Source organism: Orycteropus afer, unplaced genomic scaffold, assembly GCF_000298275.1.
Source record: "Orycteropus afer afer isolate SDZICR_OR568_19922 unplaced genomic scaffold, OryAfe1.0 scaffold00640, whole genome shotgun sequence".
In the NCBI taxonomy this organism is placed as follows: Eukaryota; Metazoa; Chordata; class Mammalia; order Tubulidentata; family Orycteropodidae; genus Orycteropus; species Orycteropus afer.
Window position 1 is genome coordinate 1,065,827 of NW_006922227.1, and position 17,567 is coordinate 1,083,393.

At 37.7% G+C, this 17,567-nt stretch overlaps 1 protein-coding gene across 1 annotated transcript in view; it reads right to left on the reverse strand.

The window, feature by feature from the left end:
- Positions 1-11,847, reverse strand: part of LOC103210706 (tumor suppressor candidate 3) — a 322,221-nt gene extending 310,374 nt beyond the window's left edge. Inside the window, exon 1 of the mRNA XM_007956618.2 lies at positions 11,710-11,847. Within this exon, the coding sequence (XP_007954809.2) occupies positions 11,710-11,847 (138 nt within the window). The remainder of the gene's footprint in view (positions 1-11,709) is intronic.
- Between the last annotated feature and the right edge of the window lie 5,720 nt (positions 11,848-17,567).

Genomic DNA, 17,567 nt, shown 5'->3' on the forward strand with positions numbered 1-17,567 from the left:
TCCTACTTCCGTAGTGATACTGCCTCGGAAACCCAAGGAGGGGTCGCTATGAGTCAGGGCCGACTCAACGGCACATAACAACAACAACAACAATGATAGTGCCTAAGGCACTTGACTGCTAACCAGAGGCTGGAGGTTCAAACTCATCAGCCACTCCTCGGAAGGAAGTTTGGGCAATCTACTTCTGTAGAGATACTGCCTCGGAAACCCAAGTATGGATCACTATGGGTCAGCACCAACTTGACGGCAGTGAGAATTTTTTTTTTTTTTTACGATAATGAAGTCATAATCAAATCAAAGTACAACTGTTACTCTGAGTAAACATATAAGACAAAATTAGCTCTGATGTATTGAGAAATGTTGTATAATCTTAAAATCTAGAAAAGATCTAAGTAAATGTTTAAAACAGTGGTTCTTAATGTTCTATAGAATCTAATAAAAATTAAATATGCTCATTCCATAAAAATACATTTTGCTATAAATGAAAAATGTTGTATATAACTTCAAAGAAACCATAGAACATTTATTCCATTGTCCCTAGGTTCAGACCTCCTGATCTTGTCCAACTCCCTCATTTTACATTTGAGAAAACTGATGGTCACAAAGGTTATGCAACTTGCCCAAGAACACAGAGGTTATATCAAAGGACACGAGAACCCATATTTCATTTTCCAGAAGTGACTTTTACAAAACCCTTTACATTTTGTAAGTGAGCACTTTATTTTTCATTTCATCTTCAAAACAACCTTGTACAAGGTACTACTACCCCTAGTTTAAAAAGAAAAACTGTGGTCTAAACAGATAATGTAATTTGCAAAGATAAACAATGGCTGAAAGCAAAGAATACCAAAGATGTTTACTTGTATTTCAGTGACTACACGAAAGGCATTTGACTACTAACCAGCAGACTGGCGGTTCAAACACACCAGCCACTTCTCAGAAGGAAGATTGGGCAATATACTTCTGTAGTGATACTGCCTTGGAAACCTAAGGAGGGGTCGCTATGAGTTGGATCTGACTCCACGGCAAAGAGTTTGGATTTTTTTGGTTTACACAAAAGTATTCAACTGTGTGGATCATAACAAATTATGAGTAACACTGAGATGAATGGGAATTCCAGAACAACTAATTGTGCTCATGAGGAACCTGTACATAGACCAGGAGGCTGTCATTCAAACAGAAAAAGGGGTTTAAAATCAGGAAGGGAGCATGTCAGGGCTGCATCCTTTCACCATACTTATTCAAACTGTATGCCAAGCAAATCATCCAAGAAGCTGGACTATATGAAGAAGAACATGGCATCAGGATTGAAGAAAGACTCATTAACAACCTGCAATATGCAAATGATACAACCTTGCTTGCTGAAAGTGAAGATGACTTGAAGCACTTACTGAAGAAGACTACAGTCTGTAGTACAGATTGTACCTCAACATAAAGAAAACAAAAATCCTCACAACTGGACCAATAAGCAGTATCATGATAAATGGAGAAAAGACTGAAATTGTCAAAGATTTCTTATTACTTGGATTCACAATCACCACCGATAGAAGCAGCAGTCAAGAAAATGGAAGACATACTGCACTGGGCAAACCTGTTGCAAAACACCTCTTTAAAGTGTTGAAGAGCAAAGATGTTTCTTTGAAGACTAAGGTGCACCTGACCCAAGCCATGGTATTTTCAATCGCCTTATATGCATGTGAGAGCTGGACAATGAATAAAGAAGACCAAAGAAGAGTTGATGCTTTTGAGTTGTAGTGTTGGCAAAGAATATCGAAACTACTGCAGACTGCCAGAAGAACTAACAAATATGTCCTGGAAGAACTGCAGCCAGAATTCTCCTTGGAAGCAAGAATGCCCAGACTTTTTCTCACCTACTTAGGTCATGTTGTCAGGAGGGACCATTCCCTAGACAAAGATATCATGCTTGGTAAAGTAGAGGGTCAGTGAGAAAGGGAAGGACCTCAACAAGATGGACATAATGGCTGCAATAATGGGCTCAAGTATAGCAAGGATTATGAGGCTGGCGCCGGACTAGATAGTGTTTCATTCTGTTGTACACAGGGTTGCTATGAGTCAGAGCTGACTCAATGGCACCTAAGAACAAACAATGTAGAGATCTCACACTACCTGTTTTTCTCATTCTAATTCTATTCAATAACAATAAAAGAAAGAGAATAAAAGAGCAAATAACAAAACAAAGGGATAAAAATTAACCCAAAGTATATGGGGCACCATCAACCTCAATTAGAGGCCAAAGAAAAGTGACAATTAAAATCACTATTCAACAAACCGTCAAATAGTGGGATTCTAAAAATCTATGCTACCCATGATTCTTACATAAACCCATGTAAATGTTATGTCAGAAAAGCCAGGATGGCAAGGCTTCAAGAAGGAAGAAGGAACCAACAATGCCACATGCTATAGAAGAGTCAAGTAGGAAATTACATTAGGTCTGGAAATGAGGAAATCATTGGTGAACTTACCAAGAGCCAATTCAGTGGGAGAACTTGTCAAACAGGACAAATAAAGTAATTTCACTAAAAATAAGGCACATCAAATGTATTATTTTTAAAAAATCTTTTCCAATGCCAAATCAATTATACTACTTCTGAAAAATCCCTTTGAAAACATGAAAAATAATTCATAATAGATCCTGAGAATTCTATTCACCAAAGCTCTTACTATGTTCCAGGCACTACACTATGTATTTTATATGATTATCTCATTTAATATTCACAATCTATACAGAAGGCATTAACAGTCTATCTCCACTTCACTGATGAGGAAAATGAGGTTTACTGAAGTCAAGTAACCTGACTAAAGTAACTTTATTAAGCATTTACAAAGTACAAAGCAGTGTATTTCAATAGGAGAATATAGATTTGAGGGGAAAAAATGAAACACTCTCCTCAAAGGGCTTATGCAACAATGGAAATAACAGACTAAAATTCACGTTAAGTGCTATAAGAAATAAACACAGAGATCCACCTATGTAAGCAGAGGAGTACCTAACTCAAAATGAAGGAAGGGGTGGCTTGCCTAACTTGATACAAGAAGGAAGAATGTCAAAGTGGTAAAATATATAACAGAATAGACAGAAAGGGGCTCACTCAAGAGCATTACTGAATAGCATGCAAAGTTCGGACTTCATCTTATATACTAGTGATATTTAATCAGCACTCCATAAAGCATCAACTATGAAAAGACGGAGGAATGAGTAGCACAACGAAAAAGAAAAAAAAAAAGAACAAAATTGCATAAAATCTCAGTAACTGAGCATGGGAATATGGAAAAAAACTCTGGAGTCAGGAACCTAATTTCTAGTCCCAGCTCTTTTGTTTAGTCTGAAATCTGACTTTGCAGCTTAAATATTCTATAAAGCAGTTTAAAGAACCAGAGTCTATAAGTTACTTATTCTCTTATGATTTGCAATGTGTTCAAGCATCAAAGCATCCAGATTCATGTAGTTATCAATGGGAAGCTAAATAAAATTGTTGTTAGGTGCCATAGAGTCGGCTCCAACTCATAGCAGCCCTATGTAAAACAAAGTAAAACACTGCTCAGCCGTACACCACACTCAAAATCCATGGTATAGAGTACTGTTATGATAGTGTTAGACCCTGATCAGCCACCCTTCTTCCTCATAAACACTCTAAAGAGAAAAATATACAAGAAACAATGGAAAGACACAACAAAACCACTCTAGTCACAAGTATGAGAAAGACTCTTTATTACAAACAAAAATTACATGAACCAATCAGCATTGCACAATGCCCCCCTCACTTGGGGTTAGTCCCATTTTTTTTAGTTTAATCCTAACTTAAATATTAAACAAAAAACTTATTATGATCATTTTTAAAATAAAAGTTATATACTGTACTTTTCTGGTATGCCTTTAACTACCTACCATTTTATCGTATATACCCCCCCCCAAAAAAAAAAAAAGAAAAGGGAAGAAGATATTTAAGAAAAAAAAAAGCAATCTTTTGGTTTATACAAAATTTAAATTGAAAACTTCAATTGATGCAATTAAAACGAAGTATATGAATAAAACAAACACATGGAAAGTTTACTTCCAAACACACAGACTTGTACTGATACTCACCACTGATATTAAAGAATCAGGCAGACTTAGATATAAACATACATGGGCTTCTACTACTATTTAACACCTGATTCACAAATAGAGCAGAGAGAGAGCTCAGTAATTTTGAAGTTATTAAAACACAGAGTAGAAGGAGGACTTTGGAGTAGGTTGTAAACTTACTTATTGCACAACTCTGAACAAAACTCTTAATCCTACACATTCCTTAGTAGAATCCTTTCAGATGTAAAAAAAAAAAAATTAAAAATTCTTAAACAATAAGAAAGGTTATTAATTCACCTAACAAGAACTACAAAGTTAGACTAATTATAAGGCTAGTTAAGTCATGCCATCCAGAAACTACATTCTTCCCATTTTTCTATGCTGCCATCCTGAGCAAATCTCTTAGGCTTGTAGTTTCATTGTTATAAAACAGGTTTAGACACTCAAGCATCACATTCTGATACACATATCCAAAGACAAGAAGAAAGAACTTCCCTTCCTTGTATCCTTTATGAAACAGGTAGAAACTTTCCAAAAGCCCAATATAATTATATCACATGCTCACTCCTACACCAATAACTTGGAATGTACTGGAATAATCATGGTGATCTTCAACTATAATAAGTTATCCCTTGGGCTTGGGAGAGTCAAAGCCTCTCCCGATATGTAAACCAAACCAAGAAACTGTTGGAGGAGACAAAAGTTACGCAAACCAAACTGCCAAAACTAGCATGCAAGGAAATATATTTTGAAGATTTATAATCTAAGTAAAATATCTCAAGTCTCTGGGTGATAACAAATTATTAATACACGTGGCTTTTACTGGAAGGTTAGAGGTCCACCCAGAGGCACCTTGGAAGGCCTGGTGATCTACTTCCAAAAAACCAGCCTTGAAGAACCTTATGGAATACAGTTTTACTCTGACACACATGGGATCGGCATGAGGCTTAGTCGACTCAAGGACAACTGGCAAATAAATACTGACAAGTGAAATGTCTAGCATCCAACCTGTGCTCTTTTATTCCTTGTTTCTTTGCTTTGTTTTTCATTTCTTGATACAATTTAAGTCTTATTTCCAACCCCCAAGTTTGTTAAATTCAGTAAATCATACTAATGTATCTCAAACTAATATATAATCTGAATAGTAAACTTAATCTATTACTTATAATCAATTTTATATCTTAAATTTTATCACAAAAATACTATAAATAAACTTGCCAATGGTTTCCTTTTGTTTCCAACCAGATAAGATTTTGAAACAAAATACGTTGAAAAGATGAGATTAATCATATTGAAAACAATGTTACACATCTCTAAAAATACAGACTTCTAAGTAGACAAAAACAAATACTGCCATTAAATAAAACCAATATTGCAATTTACTTAACCTAGACTGAAGTTTCCCTTTTCATTAAATCTACTTGAATTCTCATGGTAACATGCAAGGGAAATAAAATTTATTTTTTACCTTCAAATTACCTAGATATGTATCTTTATATATCTGACCAATCACAAGTTTAATAACAGTAAACATATGAGTAAAGACATCCTCTTATTCCTTTTTCAGTTCTTTAATGCCTTAAAGATGATAGCCTACCTATGTTAAAAATTTTATCAGAGACACCAAAACCTTCTACAAGCTTCCTATTGACCATTTTCTTTCTGGTGCTGAATAGAAATAGAGACAGATGGGATACAGACATGTTTCAATTACTATTAAAAATAATAATAATAATCTCCTGAATAAAATTTTTAAAGCTTTTATGGTGACATAGTACCTAAGCCATTTGACTGCTAACCAGAAGGCTGGGGGTTCAAACCCACCAGCCACTCCTCGGAAGGAAGGTTGGGCAATCTACTTCTGTAGAGATACTGCCTCGGAAACCCAAGGAGGGGTCAGGACCGACTCAACACCAGTGAGTGAGTGAGTTTATAATCAAAGTAAATATTTATATGTTTCACATACCTATGTAAAATAAATCATGTCTTTTGTAAATTAGGCTCCTTAAGTCCATGAAAAACTTTCCAAAAAGTTTTATGAAGCCAACCTCTTTGTGTACTACATGCAAAATACAAGCTAAGAGATATAAACTACACTAGTAAGTAATTACATATAAAACGTAGTTCTAAGATGTTAAAATGTGTTCCCTATAATATAGCACTATTAACAGAAATAAGAAAACAGATGGACCAGATGGGCAGAGGGAAGGATTAAGAGTTCCCTTTCAGATAAATTCAGTTTGAAAAGTTGCCAAAATCTTGCAAAACAGATAGATAAAAATAGATATTTGATAAAGACTAGCAGAAAACTCTCACCATTTATCACACATACACACACACACATTCTTATATAAAAAAACCATTTATTTGTTCATCATGTACCTCTTTTCTAGCAAGGGAACACAGTTATTCCTCTGCTTAATCAAAACGGAAGTTTTCTATTTTGGTGGAATTAAGACAATGCTCCAGAAGGGATTCTTATGGCAAGAAGCAGTTATATGATGGTCTGATATGTTAAATAAATCCAGGACACCGCTGAGGTAACCACATCATCACAGGCATACAGTTAACACTCACATCTAGAATCACTATTTAGGACTAGAGAGAATTAAAAAAGTAAATGTGCCAAAATGTTAAAAGTTAATGAATCTTGGATCAACGTGGCTCAAGTTAACTGTTTCTAACAGCTAACTTTCCCTGTTACATGTAGAAAGGAGCACATATAGAGCACTAAACATGCTGGTGGTATCTACGTAAAGGAAAACACCCTGAAAATGTTCTCTTTTGGCAAAGGGTACTATATCTTACACAGGTAAACAACTCTTCATAGTTTCTGCACATCTTACAAACAAAGGTACTGACTGACTTTGTTCTGAATCCTCTTTTCAAGATGTTTTTTGTAACACATAGCCTCTGAACACACTATCCCCCACCAGAACAAGGGGCAGATTTGTTGACTTTCTAGTTTAACAATTTCCCCCTACATGGCAAAGGTCATACAAGTTTATTGCTCAATATAAAAGATTTGGGTTCCCAAAGCTTGAGGTTCATCTTCTGTTACAAAACTTACTCGCTACATGTATACTTATCATCTGACCCTCTTCATTTTGCCCTGTGGGAATTGAAGCTCAAGGAATCAGTGCAAATGCCAATACTCTGGCAATGCTATTGCTGTGAGTAATAAACTGCCCTTCATCTGTAACACAGAGATCTTCAGCCTCTATCTGTGAAACTGTGGCAGACTAACCTTTCACAGTTCTTGACAAGCAGCTTTGGCCTCTCCACTTAAGACTTGTCACTTCCAATCACTCTTCAAAGGGATATCATACACATAATCCAACCTGGATGAGACAACTGCCTGATATCAACATAATCAGTGTATGTACATACTTATCGATGTATAATTAGTATGCACTTCTTAAAGTTGTGCTCCTATGTTTGCAAACATTTCCTAAGGTCCACTGTTAACCTTTATCCTGTATGTTTTAATCATCTGCTAAAACAAAAAAGGTTCATGACTATGCCACTAAAAATAATTGGACCTTTACATTTTTGGTGTACGATGTATGCATTAATGACATTTGAAAGTTCTGTCAGAGGCAAATGAAACATGCTTCATTTAGGCAAATATTTTACTTCTTTGTTAAAAAATATTTATGAGCTACTCAACTTTTCCAAAAATTCTATTCATTGTCACCTACACGTTACAGTCTTCTAGCCAAGAATTTTCTTTACAGATAGGATAAATTATTCTCATAACAGTGCTTTTGATATCATGAAGTCAATAAATCTATTGCTCTTCATTATACAATTTGAGCTCTCCTACATTACCAAAAAAGGTCATTATAAATTAAAATAATTCTAAATGGAGCTGTTAACTCATGTTAATGAACAAATAAAGAAACCATATGATGCCCTAGAAATATAGATGATATATATCAAAGAAGTCAAAATCTCCCAAATTCAAATCACTTAACATGAATGAGGATTCAAAATTAATTTTTAATAATTGTATTTAATTAAGGAAAGTGACTAAAAACAACTCTTGTCAATTTCCTTTGACTATCACTTAACAATTTCTTGTAAGTATATCTTCAGAGAATATGAACAAATTAATTATCTTTAGTCAGTGAATGAAAATGTCATCATAAATAAGCAAATGTATTTACACACATACAAATACACAAATAAACACACATATATTCATATAAAGTACAGATATATAAATATACACACACATGCATGCTTAACCATCCATGGCATAGCACCAATTCTTTCATAATGAAAAATCCCCTCCTGAGAGGTTCTCAAATAACAAGAGAGTCTAAAATTCTCAATGTTTCATAATAAAATAATGATAAAGACAATTTATTCCAGCAACTATAGAATGTATTACTATTATAAAGTCAGTTTACTTAAACAATAAATTCAGGGGGGGAATTATTTTTAAGATCTCATCACATAGTCTGATGCTTTGATTTAAATGAAGAACATATACAATCTACCACTTACTAAGCACATACTATGTTCCAGACACTGCACTAAGCTCTCTACCTATATACATATGAATGAATACATGTACATATATATATATATATATATATATATATATATATATATATACACACACACATATATGAGGAGCTCTGGTGGTGTAATGCCTAAGGCATTTGATTGCTAACCAGAGGCTGATGGTTCAAACCCACCAGCCACTCCTCAGGAGGAAGACTGGGCAATCTACTTTCGTACTGAGTTGCTCTCATGTGCCATTGAGTTGGACCCAATTCATAACGACCCCTCCTTGGGTTTCCAAGGCAGTATCACTACATAAGTAGATTGCCCAACCTTCCTTCCAAGGAGTGGCTGGTGGGTTTGAACCGCCAGCCTCTGGTTAGCACTCTAGTGCCTTAGGCACTCACCTCGGAAACCCAAGGAGGGGTTGCTATGAGTCGGATCCGACTCAATGGCAGTGAGTTTGGGTTTTTTTGTTTGTTTGTTTTATTTTTCTTGGTATACTCATATACACATATGCACAGAGATATGTATACACAGAAAATATATATATACACATATATAAAATACATATTTATTTATCTGTTCATTTACTTATCATATATACATAAGGAGCTCTGGTGGTGCAGTGCCTAAGGCATCTGACTGCTAACCAGAAGGTTGGTGATTCAAACCCACCAGCCATGCCAAGGTAGGAAGATGAAGCAATCTACTTTGGTAAAGATTTACAGCCTTGGAAACCCAGTAGGGACTGCTATGAGTTGGAATCAACTCGATGGCAGTGAGTTTATTTAATCTCAAGAAATACTGTAAGATGTAGGTATTTGTATTCTAAAACAAGGAAACTAAATTTCAGGCAGGTTAAATGGTTTGTCCAAGAGCATACAATGAGAAAGTGTCATAACTATTATTTCCTTAAAAGCAACTTATGTCCATCTTTGATTCTAAGCTCAACTTCAGTCTGGATTTTCCAAAAATATATACCATTCATGCCAAGTTAACCATTCTGGTCAATGTGTCAGTAATATCGATCTTGGTAAATTAGGTTCTGTTACACTTTTCCATATTATCATGTCAGTTTTTTTTTACTGGCATCAGGTTCTAAAGGTAGCAAGGAAGAAACAAACCATAGACAGTAAAAATAACCCCAAAAACAGACCCTAGAAAAGTACTGCATTGGTGACCAACCACTTCTCAGTAGTTCCAATATAAATTTTCTTTCCAGCATTGGAAGAGACTGAGTACCAGATACAAGAACTGGCCTACATTTCAGAGGTAGACATGGTCATTGAGGAAATTCGTATCTTTAACTGTTTAAATTGTTATTCTGTTCTTGTCTTTAAAATAAGAAGGGCTATTATATATTAGCAATAGGTTCAATTGTTTGACAAGGAAAAAAAAATCAGTTTTGGAGGACATCCTTTATTAATCCTCAAAATTTCCCCTACCTTTCTGGGGGCATGGTACCTAAGGCATCTGACTGCTAACCAGAAGGCTGGTGGTTCCAACCCACCAGCCATTCCTCAGAAGGAAGACTGGGCATTCTACTTGGGTAGAGATACTGCCTCGGAAACCCAAGGAGGGGTGGTCACTAGGAGTTGGATCAAACTCGGCAGCAGTGAGTTTGGTTTTCTGGGTATATTTTTTTTCATTTTAAAATATCTTATTATAAGTTTTAATAGAAATAGATGTTAACAAATGTTTTCACATGTTAAAATTGCCTTACACTTGGATATGCTACGAACATGTACATTTTTTAGATATTATTTCTTTTAACTGAAAGTTCGTGTGGTCATAGTGATCTTTCTGGACAACGAAACATCACAATTGCCATCAAGCTTCTCATTCAAAAAAAAAAAAAAGGCTACTTTTCAATATCTTACCTTTCTCATGAATAACTAAGATACCTAAAATTCTTGCAAAGTGGCATACAAATACAAATGCTAGGAAATGTATAATTAATTTATATTTGTAAACAAAACTTTAACAGTTCTGACTCTTAGTGACCTCTCCTTGGGTTTCCGAGGCAGTATCTCTACCGAAGTAGATTGCCCAATCTTCGTTCTAAGGAGTGGTTCGTGGGTTTGAACCACCAGCCTTCTGTTTAGCAGTCAAATGCCCTAGGCACTATGCTACCAGAGCTCCTAAATAAAATTTTAATTTAACAGCAGTCTTTCTCTAACCTCTTATCAGAACTTTAAGAATTTTATATGGGCTGCCTTCATGAAATTCTTAAAGAGAAAGAGAACCAGAATTACTGTGCATGTGAGGCTGTTTTCCTTTTTCACTCTCTCTAACCAGCTATTAAGAAAGTAGAGGTAATACTTTAACCCTGATTCAGATTTTGAGCCATATGTGGGTGTGTAACTTCATTAGGTAAAAATAACTATCTTAAAATACATAAATAATATATTCTTACAACACTTGAGTCACATTTCCAAAACAAGTTTTTTTTTTGCTAATGCTGCTAGATCAACTATCCATGGTAATGATGGATAACTGAAATTCATAAATAACTTTATAACTACGTTAAATAATTTAGTAACACAATTGAGATTTTCGCACTTACACAATGAGTTTAACATAAAAAAATACAGCTTTTTTAAAAAATGTGTAAATTAACAATAGAGAATAACTTCAAAAGACATTCTTAATATGCTCTGTTGCTTCTTGAAATGGACAACGTCAGGGGTAGAGTAATGTTTATTAAGGAACAAAATTCCTGAAGATTTACTAATTCGGAATGGTATATCTACATCCATCACACGTCTTTTAGTGACATATGATACCCTAAGCTCAGCCTCCAGCTTAAGGTTGAAAGCGCCTGAGATCTGAAAGGGGTGATGATCTAAGACGCAGAGACTTTTTTTCTTTTAGGTAAGCACCCTAATAACCTCACGTCGGAGGCTGGGGTATAATCACACCTGGCTAAGCTTGGGGCGCTAACAGGAGAAAGCTCTCCCTAGAGCTTTACTCCTACCCCTTGGCCGCCGCCGCCCACGCCCCGCGACCCGGCTGCCTAGCAACGCAGCCGCGCTACCTAGCAACGTGGCCCGCCCAGGCCCACCCAGCCCCAAATCACAAGGAAAGGCCAAGGGCCTTGATTCTACCTCCTTTTTCTTTTGTCCTCCTCCGAGCTGTATGCAAAGGAGGAGCAAAAGGAGGAGGAAGGGAAAGCTCCCGGTGGGCAGGTACCGCAGCCGCCGTCCCGCCAGCCTCCGGCGTGAAGGAGCGCCCCTGGCCCCCATCGCCGTAGGGCAGTGTCTCCTCCACGCACGATAACCGTGGGCGCCCAGCTCCTACCGGCGTCCTACACCTGCCGGACCCGTCACCAGAGCCCTCTACCTGGGCCCTCTGGAGTAGCAGCTGCTTCACAAGGAACACGGGTGGCTATCAAAGTCACGGAGGAAGAAACTGACAGAGCATCCGGTTCACGGGAAGAGGGTCCTGGAAAAGCCCAGGATGGGGCAGGAAGTGGGCGTGGCCACGGAGCCTGGTTGCTGGCGCGCTGAGGTCTATCCTGGTGCTTATCTCTACGACTGGGCTGGTGTGGCTCTCCTGGCGTAGTACCTAAGGCATTTGACTGCTAATCAGAAGACTGGCGGTTCAAACCCACCAGTTACTCCTCAGAAGGAAGGTTGAGCAATCTACTTGCGTAGAGGTATGCCTGGAAACCCAAGGATGGTGTTGCTATGACTCGGAAATGACTCCAGAGCAATGAGCTGGTGTGCATGTGGGTTCTCTGGCTTCTGACCTAAACCTATGGCTATTTAGTGTTGGATCGCAAGGTAAGCATGAGCTTACTTGTGCATACTTAACCAATCTGTGATGAACAGTTTCACATTTTCTCATGACATCAAAGACTCTGCTTTTAGGTATGGCTGGCTTCTGTCGCCTTCCCAATCCCAGACCTTGTTGTTGTTGTGTGCTGTGGAGTCGGCCCCGACTCACAGCGACCCCTCCTTGGGTTTCCGAGGCAGTATCACTGCGAAAGTAAATTGCCCAACCTTCCTTTCCAGGAGTGGCTGGTGGGTTTGAACCGCCAGCCTTCTGGTTAGCAATCAAATGCCTTAAGCACTATGCTACCAGCACATCTTCCTGTAAGATCAAAGCCTCTAAATTTACAATCCCTGACAGGGAAGGAGTACCCAGAAAGCAAGACCAAAGATGTGGTGACACCCATATGAAATTGTTCAAACAGATTAGTAAGTATGCAAAAGTAAGCCTGCCCTTCCTTGTATTTTAGGTATTCCCCCTTCCTAAAATCAATACTCAAAAATGCACAACCATCTGGGGGATTCTGACTTCTAATGACCCTGTGGAATGGAGTAGATAGAACTGCACAACAGAGTTTCCTGGCCTGTGAATCTTTATGGAAGCATACTGCCTCATCTTTCTTCCACTGAGGGCTGGTGGCTTCCAATTGCAGATCTATTGGTTAACAGCCAGTGCTTTAACCACTGCACCAGCAGAACTCCTCAAAATATTAGTTGTTGGTGGGCACTGTGAGTCAGCTCTCAGAAGTATCTTAAAAATCCACACCCACTAGTCACCTCTGACTCATAGTGACCCTGTGGGTTTTTTCTTTACAGAAGTAGATTGCAAAGTCCTTTCCTCCCTGCAGGGAGGCTGGTGTGTTCGACCTCCCACTTTTTTGCTTACCATTTTAACCTGTGCCACCAGGGCTCCTTACCTAGAGCTTGACTGTTGTTGTTATTGGATGCCTTCTTGTCAGTTATGATTCACAGTAACCCCATGTAAAAAAAAAAAAAAACATTGACCCAGCCTGTGTCATCCTCACAATAGCTGCCATGCTTGAGCCCATCTTCTCAGGCACTATGTCAATACATCCCATTGGAGTTCTTCCCCTTTTTGGCTGACCTCTACTTTACCTAGCATGACATGCTCCTCTATGGACAAGTCCCTTCTAACAGCATGGCCAAAGTACATGAGACAAAGTCTGTTCATTCTCAGTTCTAAGGGGCATTCTTGGCTGTACTTCTTACAAGACATATTTGTTCCTTTTGGCAGTCCATGGGACGTTGAGTATTTTTTTGTCAACACCACTATTAATGTGCACCAGTTTTTCTACCCTTTTCCTTCTTCATTGTTCATCTCTCACATAGATTTGAGGCTACTGAAAATACCGACTTAGGTTAGGCACACCTTACTCTTCAAAGTGACATCTTTGATCATTAACACTTTAAAGAGGTCTTTTGCAGCAGATTTGCCCAATGCAATAGATCACTTAATTTGTTGACTGCTGCTTCCACTGGAGAAGCTCTGGTAGCATAGTGCCTAAGGCATTTGACTGCTCACCAGAAGGCTGGTGGTTCAAACCCACCAGCCATTCCTCAGAAGGCAGGTTGGGCAATCTACCTCTATAGTGATACTGCCTCCGAGGGGTCGCTTTGAGTCAGATACAACTCTATAGCATTGAGTTTGGTTTTTTGGTTTGGTTTTGCTTCCATGGGTGTTGATTGTGGATCCAACTAAAATGAAATCCTTAACTACTTCAGCTTTTGTCCTTGTATCATGATGTTGCTTATTGATCCAGTTGTGAGCCTTTTTGTTTGTTTTTATAAACCAAACCAAACTCACTGCTGTCGAGTTGGATCCCACTCACGGTGACCCCCTCCTTGGGTTTCCAAGATGGTATCACTACAGAAGTAGATTGCCTAACCTTCCTTCTGACTATTTTCTTTATACCAAGGTGTAATCCATACTGAAGACTGTAGTCTTCAACTATCATCAGTAAGTGCTTCAAGTCTTCTTCATTTTAAGCAAGCAAAGTTGTGTCATCTACATATCACAGGTTGCTAATGAGCCTGCCTTCATCCTACCTCATTCTTCATATAGTCCAGCTTTTAGGACTATTTGCTGAACATATAGATTGAATAAGTAATGGTGAAATAATATAACCTGATGCACACCTTTCCTGATTTTTCAACTGTAGAGTATCACCTTGTTCTGTTCAAACAACAGGTTCTTCATGAACACGATTAAGTGTTCTAGACTTCCCATTCTTCCCAGGGTTATCCATAATTTGTTATGATCCACACAGTCGAATGCCTTTGTTCAATCAGTAAAACACAGGTAAACATCTTTCTGGTATTCTGTGCTTTCAGCCAAGATCAATCTGACATCAAAAAAGATATCCCTAGTTACACATCCTCTTCTGAATGGGGCTTGAATTTCTGACATCTCCCTGTCTATGTACTGCTACGACCATTTTTTCATTATCTTCAGCAAAATTTTATTTTCATGTGGCACTGATAGTGTTCGATAATTTCCACATTCTCTTGGATCACTTTTTTTTTTTTTTTTTTTTTTGAATGGGCCAAAATAGGGATCTTTTCACCTCTCTTGACCTGGTAGCTGTCTTCCAAATTTCTTGACCTAAACAAGTGAGCAAGTGAGATCCTTCATCGCTGCATCTGTTTCTTAAAACATCTCAATGGGTATTCTGTCAATTCCTAGAACCTTGCTTTTTGCCAATGCTGTCAGTGCAGTTTGGACTTCGTACTACAATACCATGGGTATTTGATCATATGCTACCTCCTGAAATGGTTGAACATGACCTTTTTTTTTTTTAATATGTGACTCTGTGTATTCCCTCCAACTTCTTTTAATGCTTCCTGCTTTTTCAATATTTTGCACTGGAATACCATCTTGGAAGACGGGGAAAACTATGAGGTATAAATAAAGACCATTGGAACATTTTTAGCAACACAATTTTGTCCTCTAAAAGGCTCTAACATTGACCCCTAGAGGCTCCTGGATACTCAGAGGCCACCCTATAACCTCATAGTTATTCTTTTCAGACCCAAATGGGGTGCCTGAGGAGACAACCAAAGCAATTCTTAGTTCATTAAGCATACATTGAGTAAGAGAGCATTGTACTAGGCACTCTGAATGCAAAAATGAATAGGATTTAATTTAGTCTCTACTCTCCGAAAGCCTATATTTTAACAGTAGACTATTTATTGACCAGGAGCTCTGAAAGCATAGTACCTAAGGCACTTGACTGCTAACCAGAAGGCTGGAGGTTCAAACCCACCAGCCACTCCTCGAAAGGAAGGTTGGGCAATCTACTTCCATAGTGATAACCACCTCAGAAATCGAAGGAGGAATTGCTATGAGTCAGGTCCAACTCATTGGCACGTACCAACAACAACATTTATTCACCATTTCATATGGGCCAGAATGTGGTACTTCCGATGTACCCTCTTATACCTCTACCTCAAGGTTTCTTCCTCTTTGTACCATGAACACCTTTGATAGTCTGATGAAGCCTAACAGTCCCTCCTTAGAATAGTGTTTCTAAATGCATAAAAATAAATACATCAGATTACATTATATAAATTATATTTAAAAAATCAGTTTAATTAAATGGCATAAAAAAGAATTCACCTAATTTCATATGGTGGTCAAGGAACAGTTGTATTTTAGGAATACTAAAAAAAAAAAAAAAGATGTCAGAATCAAGGTATGAATATCTATCTTCACAGTGTAATTATGATTGATCAGGAGACACAGAATTGTACAGTTTTTTGGCCATCCAAGTGACATTAAGTTTCTGGAAAAATTCTGGCATCACTTGGAATCCAGCAGCACATCTATCAGTTCTAATAAATACGGTAATTTTAAATACTAGGGATTATAAACAATATTTCAAGATATCTGCAACAACCGTGCTATGATATGAATATATCTGGTGGAACAAGAGTTAAAGCACTCAACTGTTAACTAGAATGTTGGCAGTTCAAACCCACCCAGTAGCTCTGCTAGAGAAAAGACCCGGTGATCTTCTCCACTATGATTACAGCCTAGAAAAGCCTATAGGGTAGTTGTAAACAATAAAAAGACAAATGATCCAATTAAAAAATGGCAGAAGGCATGAATAGATACTTCAGCAAAGAGGATATTCAGGCAGCCAACAAACACATGAAGAAATGTTCACAATCGTTAGCCATTAGAGAGATGCAAATGAAAACAACAATAAGATACCATCTTGTCCCAGCACTAATAGCAAAGGTCAGCAAGACAGAAAATAACAAATGCTGGTGAGGATATGGAGAGATTGGGACTCTCATACACTGCTGACTAGGCTGTAAAATGATACAACTATTGTGGAAAACAGGATGGCAATTCCTTAAAAAGTTAGAATTAGAAACACCATCTAATCCATCAATCCCAGTACTAGGTATATATTGTAAAGAAGTGAGAGCCAGGACAAGAACAGATATACGTACACTCATCTTCATAGCAGTACTATTTTCAACAGCAAAAATGAAAACAACCTAGGTGCCCATCAACAGAAGAATGGATAACCAAACTATTGTATATACACACAATAGAATGCTACACAACACTAAAGAATAATGTGGAATCTGCAAAACATGGATGAACGTGAAGGACATCATGCTGAATGAAGTAAGTCAATTACAGGACAAACATTGTATTAGTGCATTATTGTAAAATGTCAAGGAAAGGTTTATGTATGGAAGGAAACTTTTTTTGTTGATTACCAGGGGTAGGAGGGGAGGGAACACTGTTAGATAGATGGAGACAAATATTGATTTGGGTAAAGAGAAGGGCAATATAACAAATGTGAGTGATCAACATGATGGCATTGAGGAAGAAGAAGACATAGAAAGGTACATGGGCAGTAGAGACAACAAAGATGAACCCTTTTGCAAGTATGGTACTGCATTGTCAGTGATGGCAAGCATTGATCTACAGGTGGATAGATGGATGGTCATGCTGAACGATCAGGTATATCTAGGTATATCTAGGTAGGGGGTAGTGTGCCCATGTCAGTTTCTACATGAGGATTTGTATGCACTGTAAGAATGTCTAGGTATAGGAGGGATCCGGCAAGATGGCGGTCTAGGCAGAAAGACTGCACAGACCCTCTTCAACAAAGAAAAGGGAAACCAATTAACACAGACACAGAAGATAATCC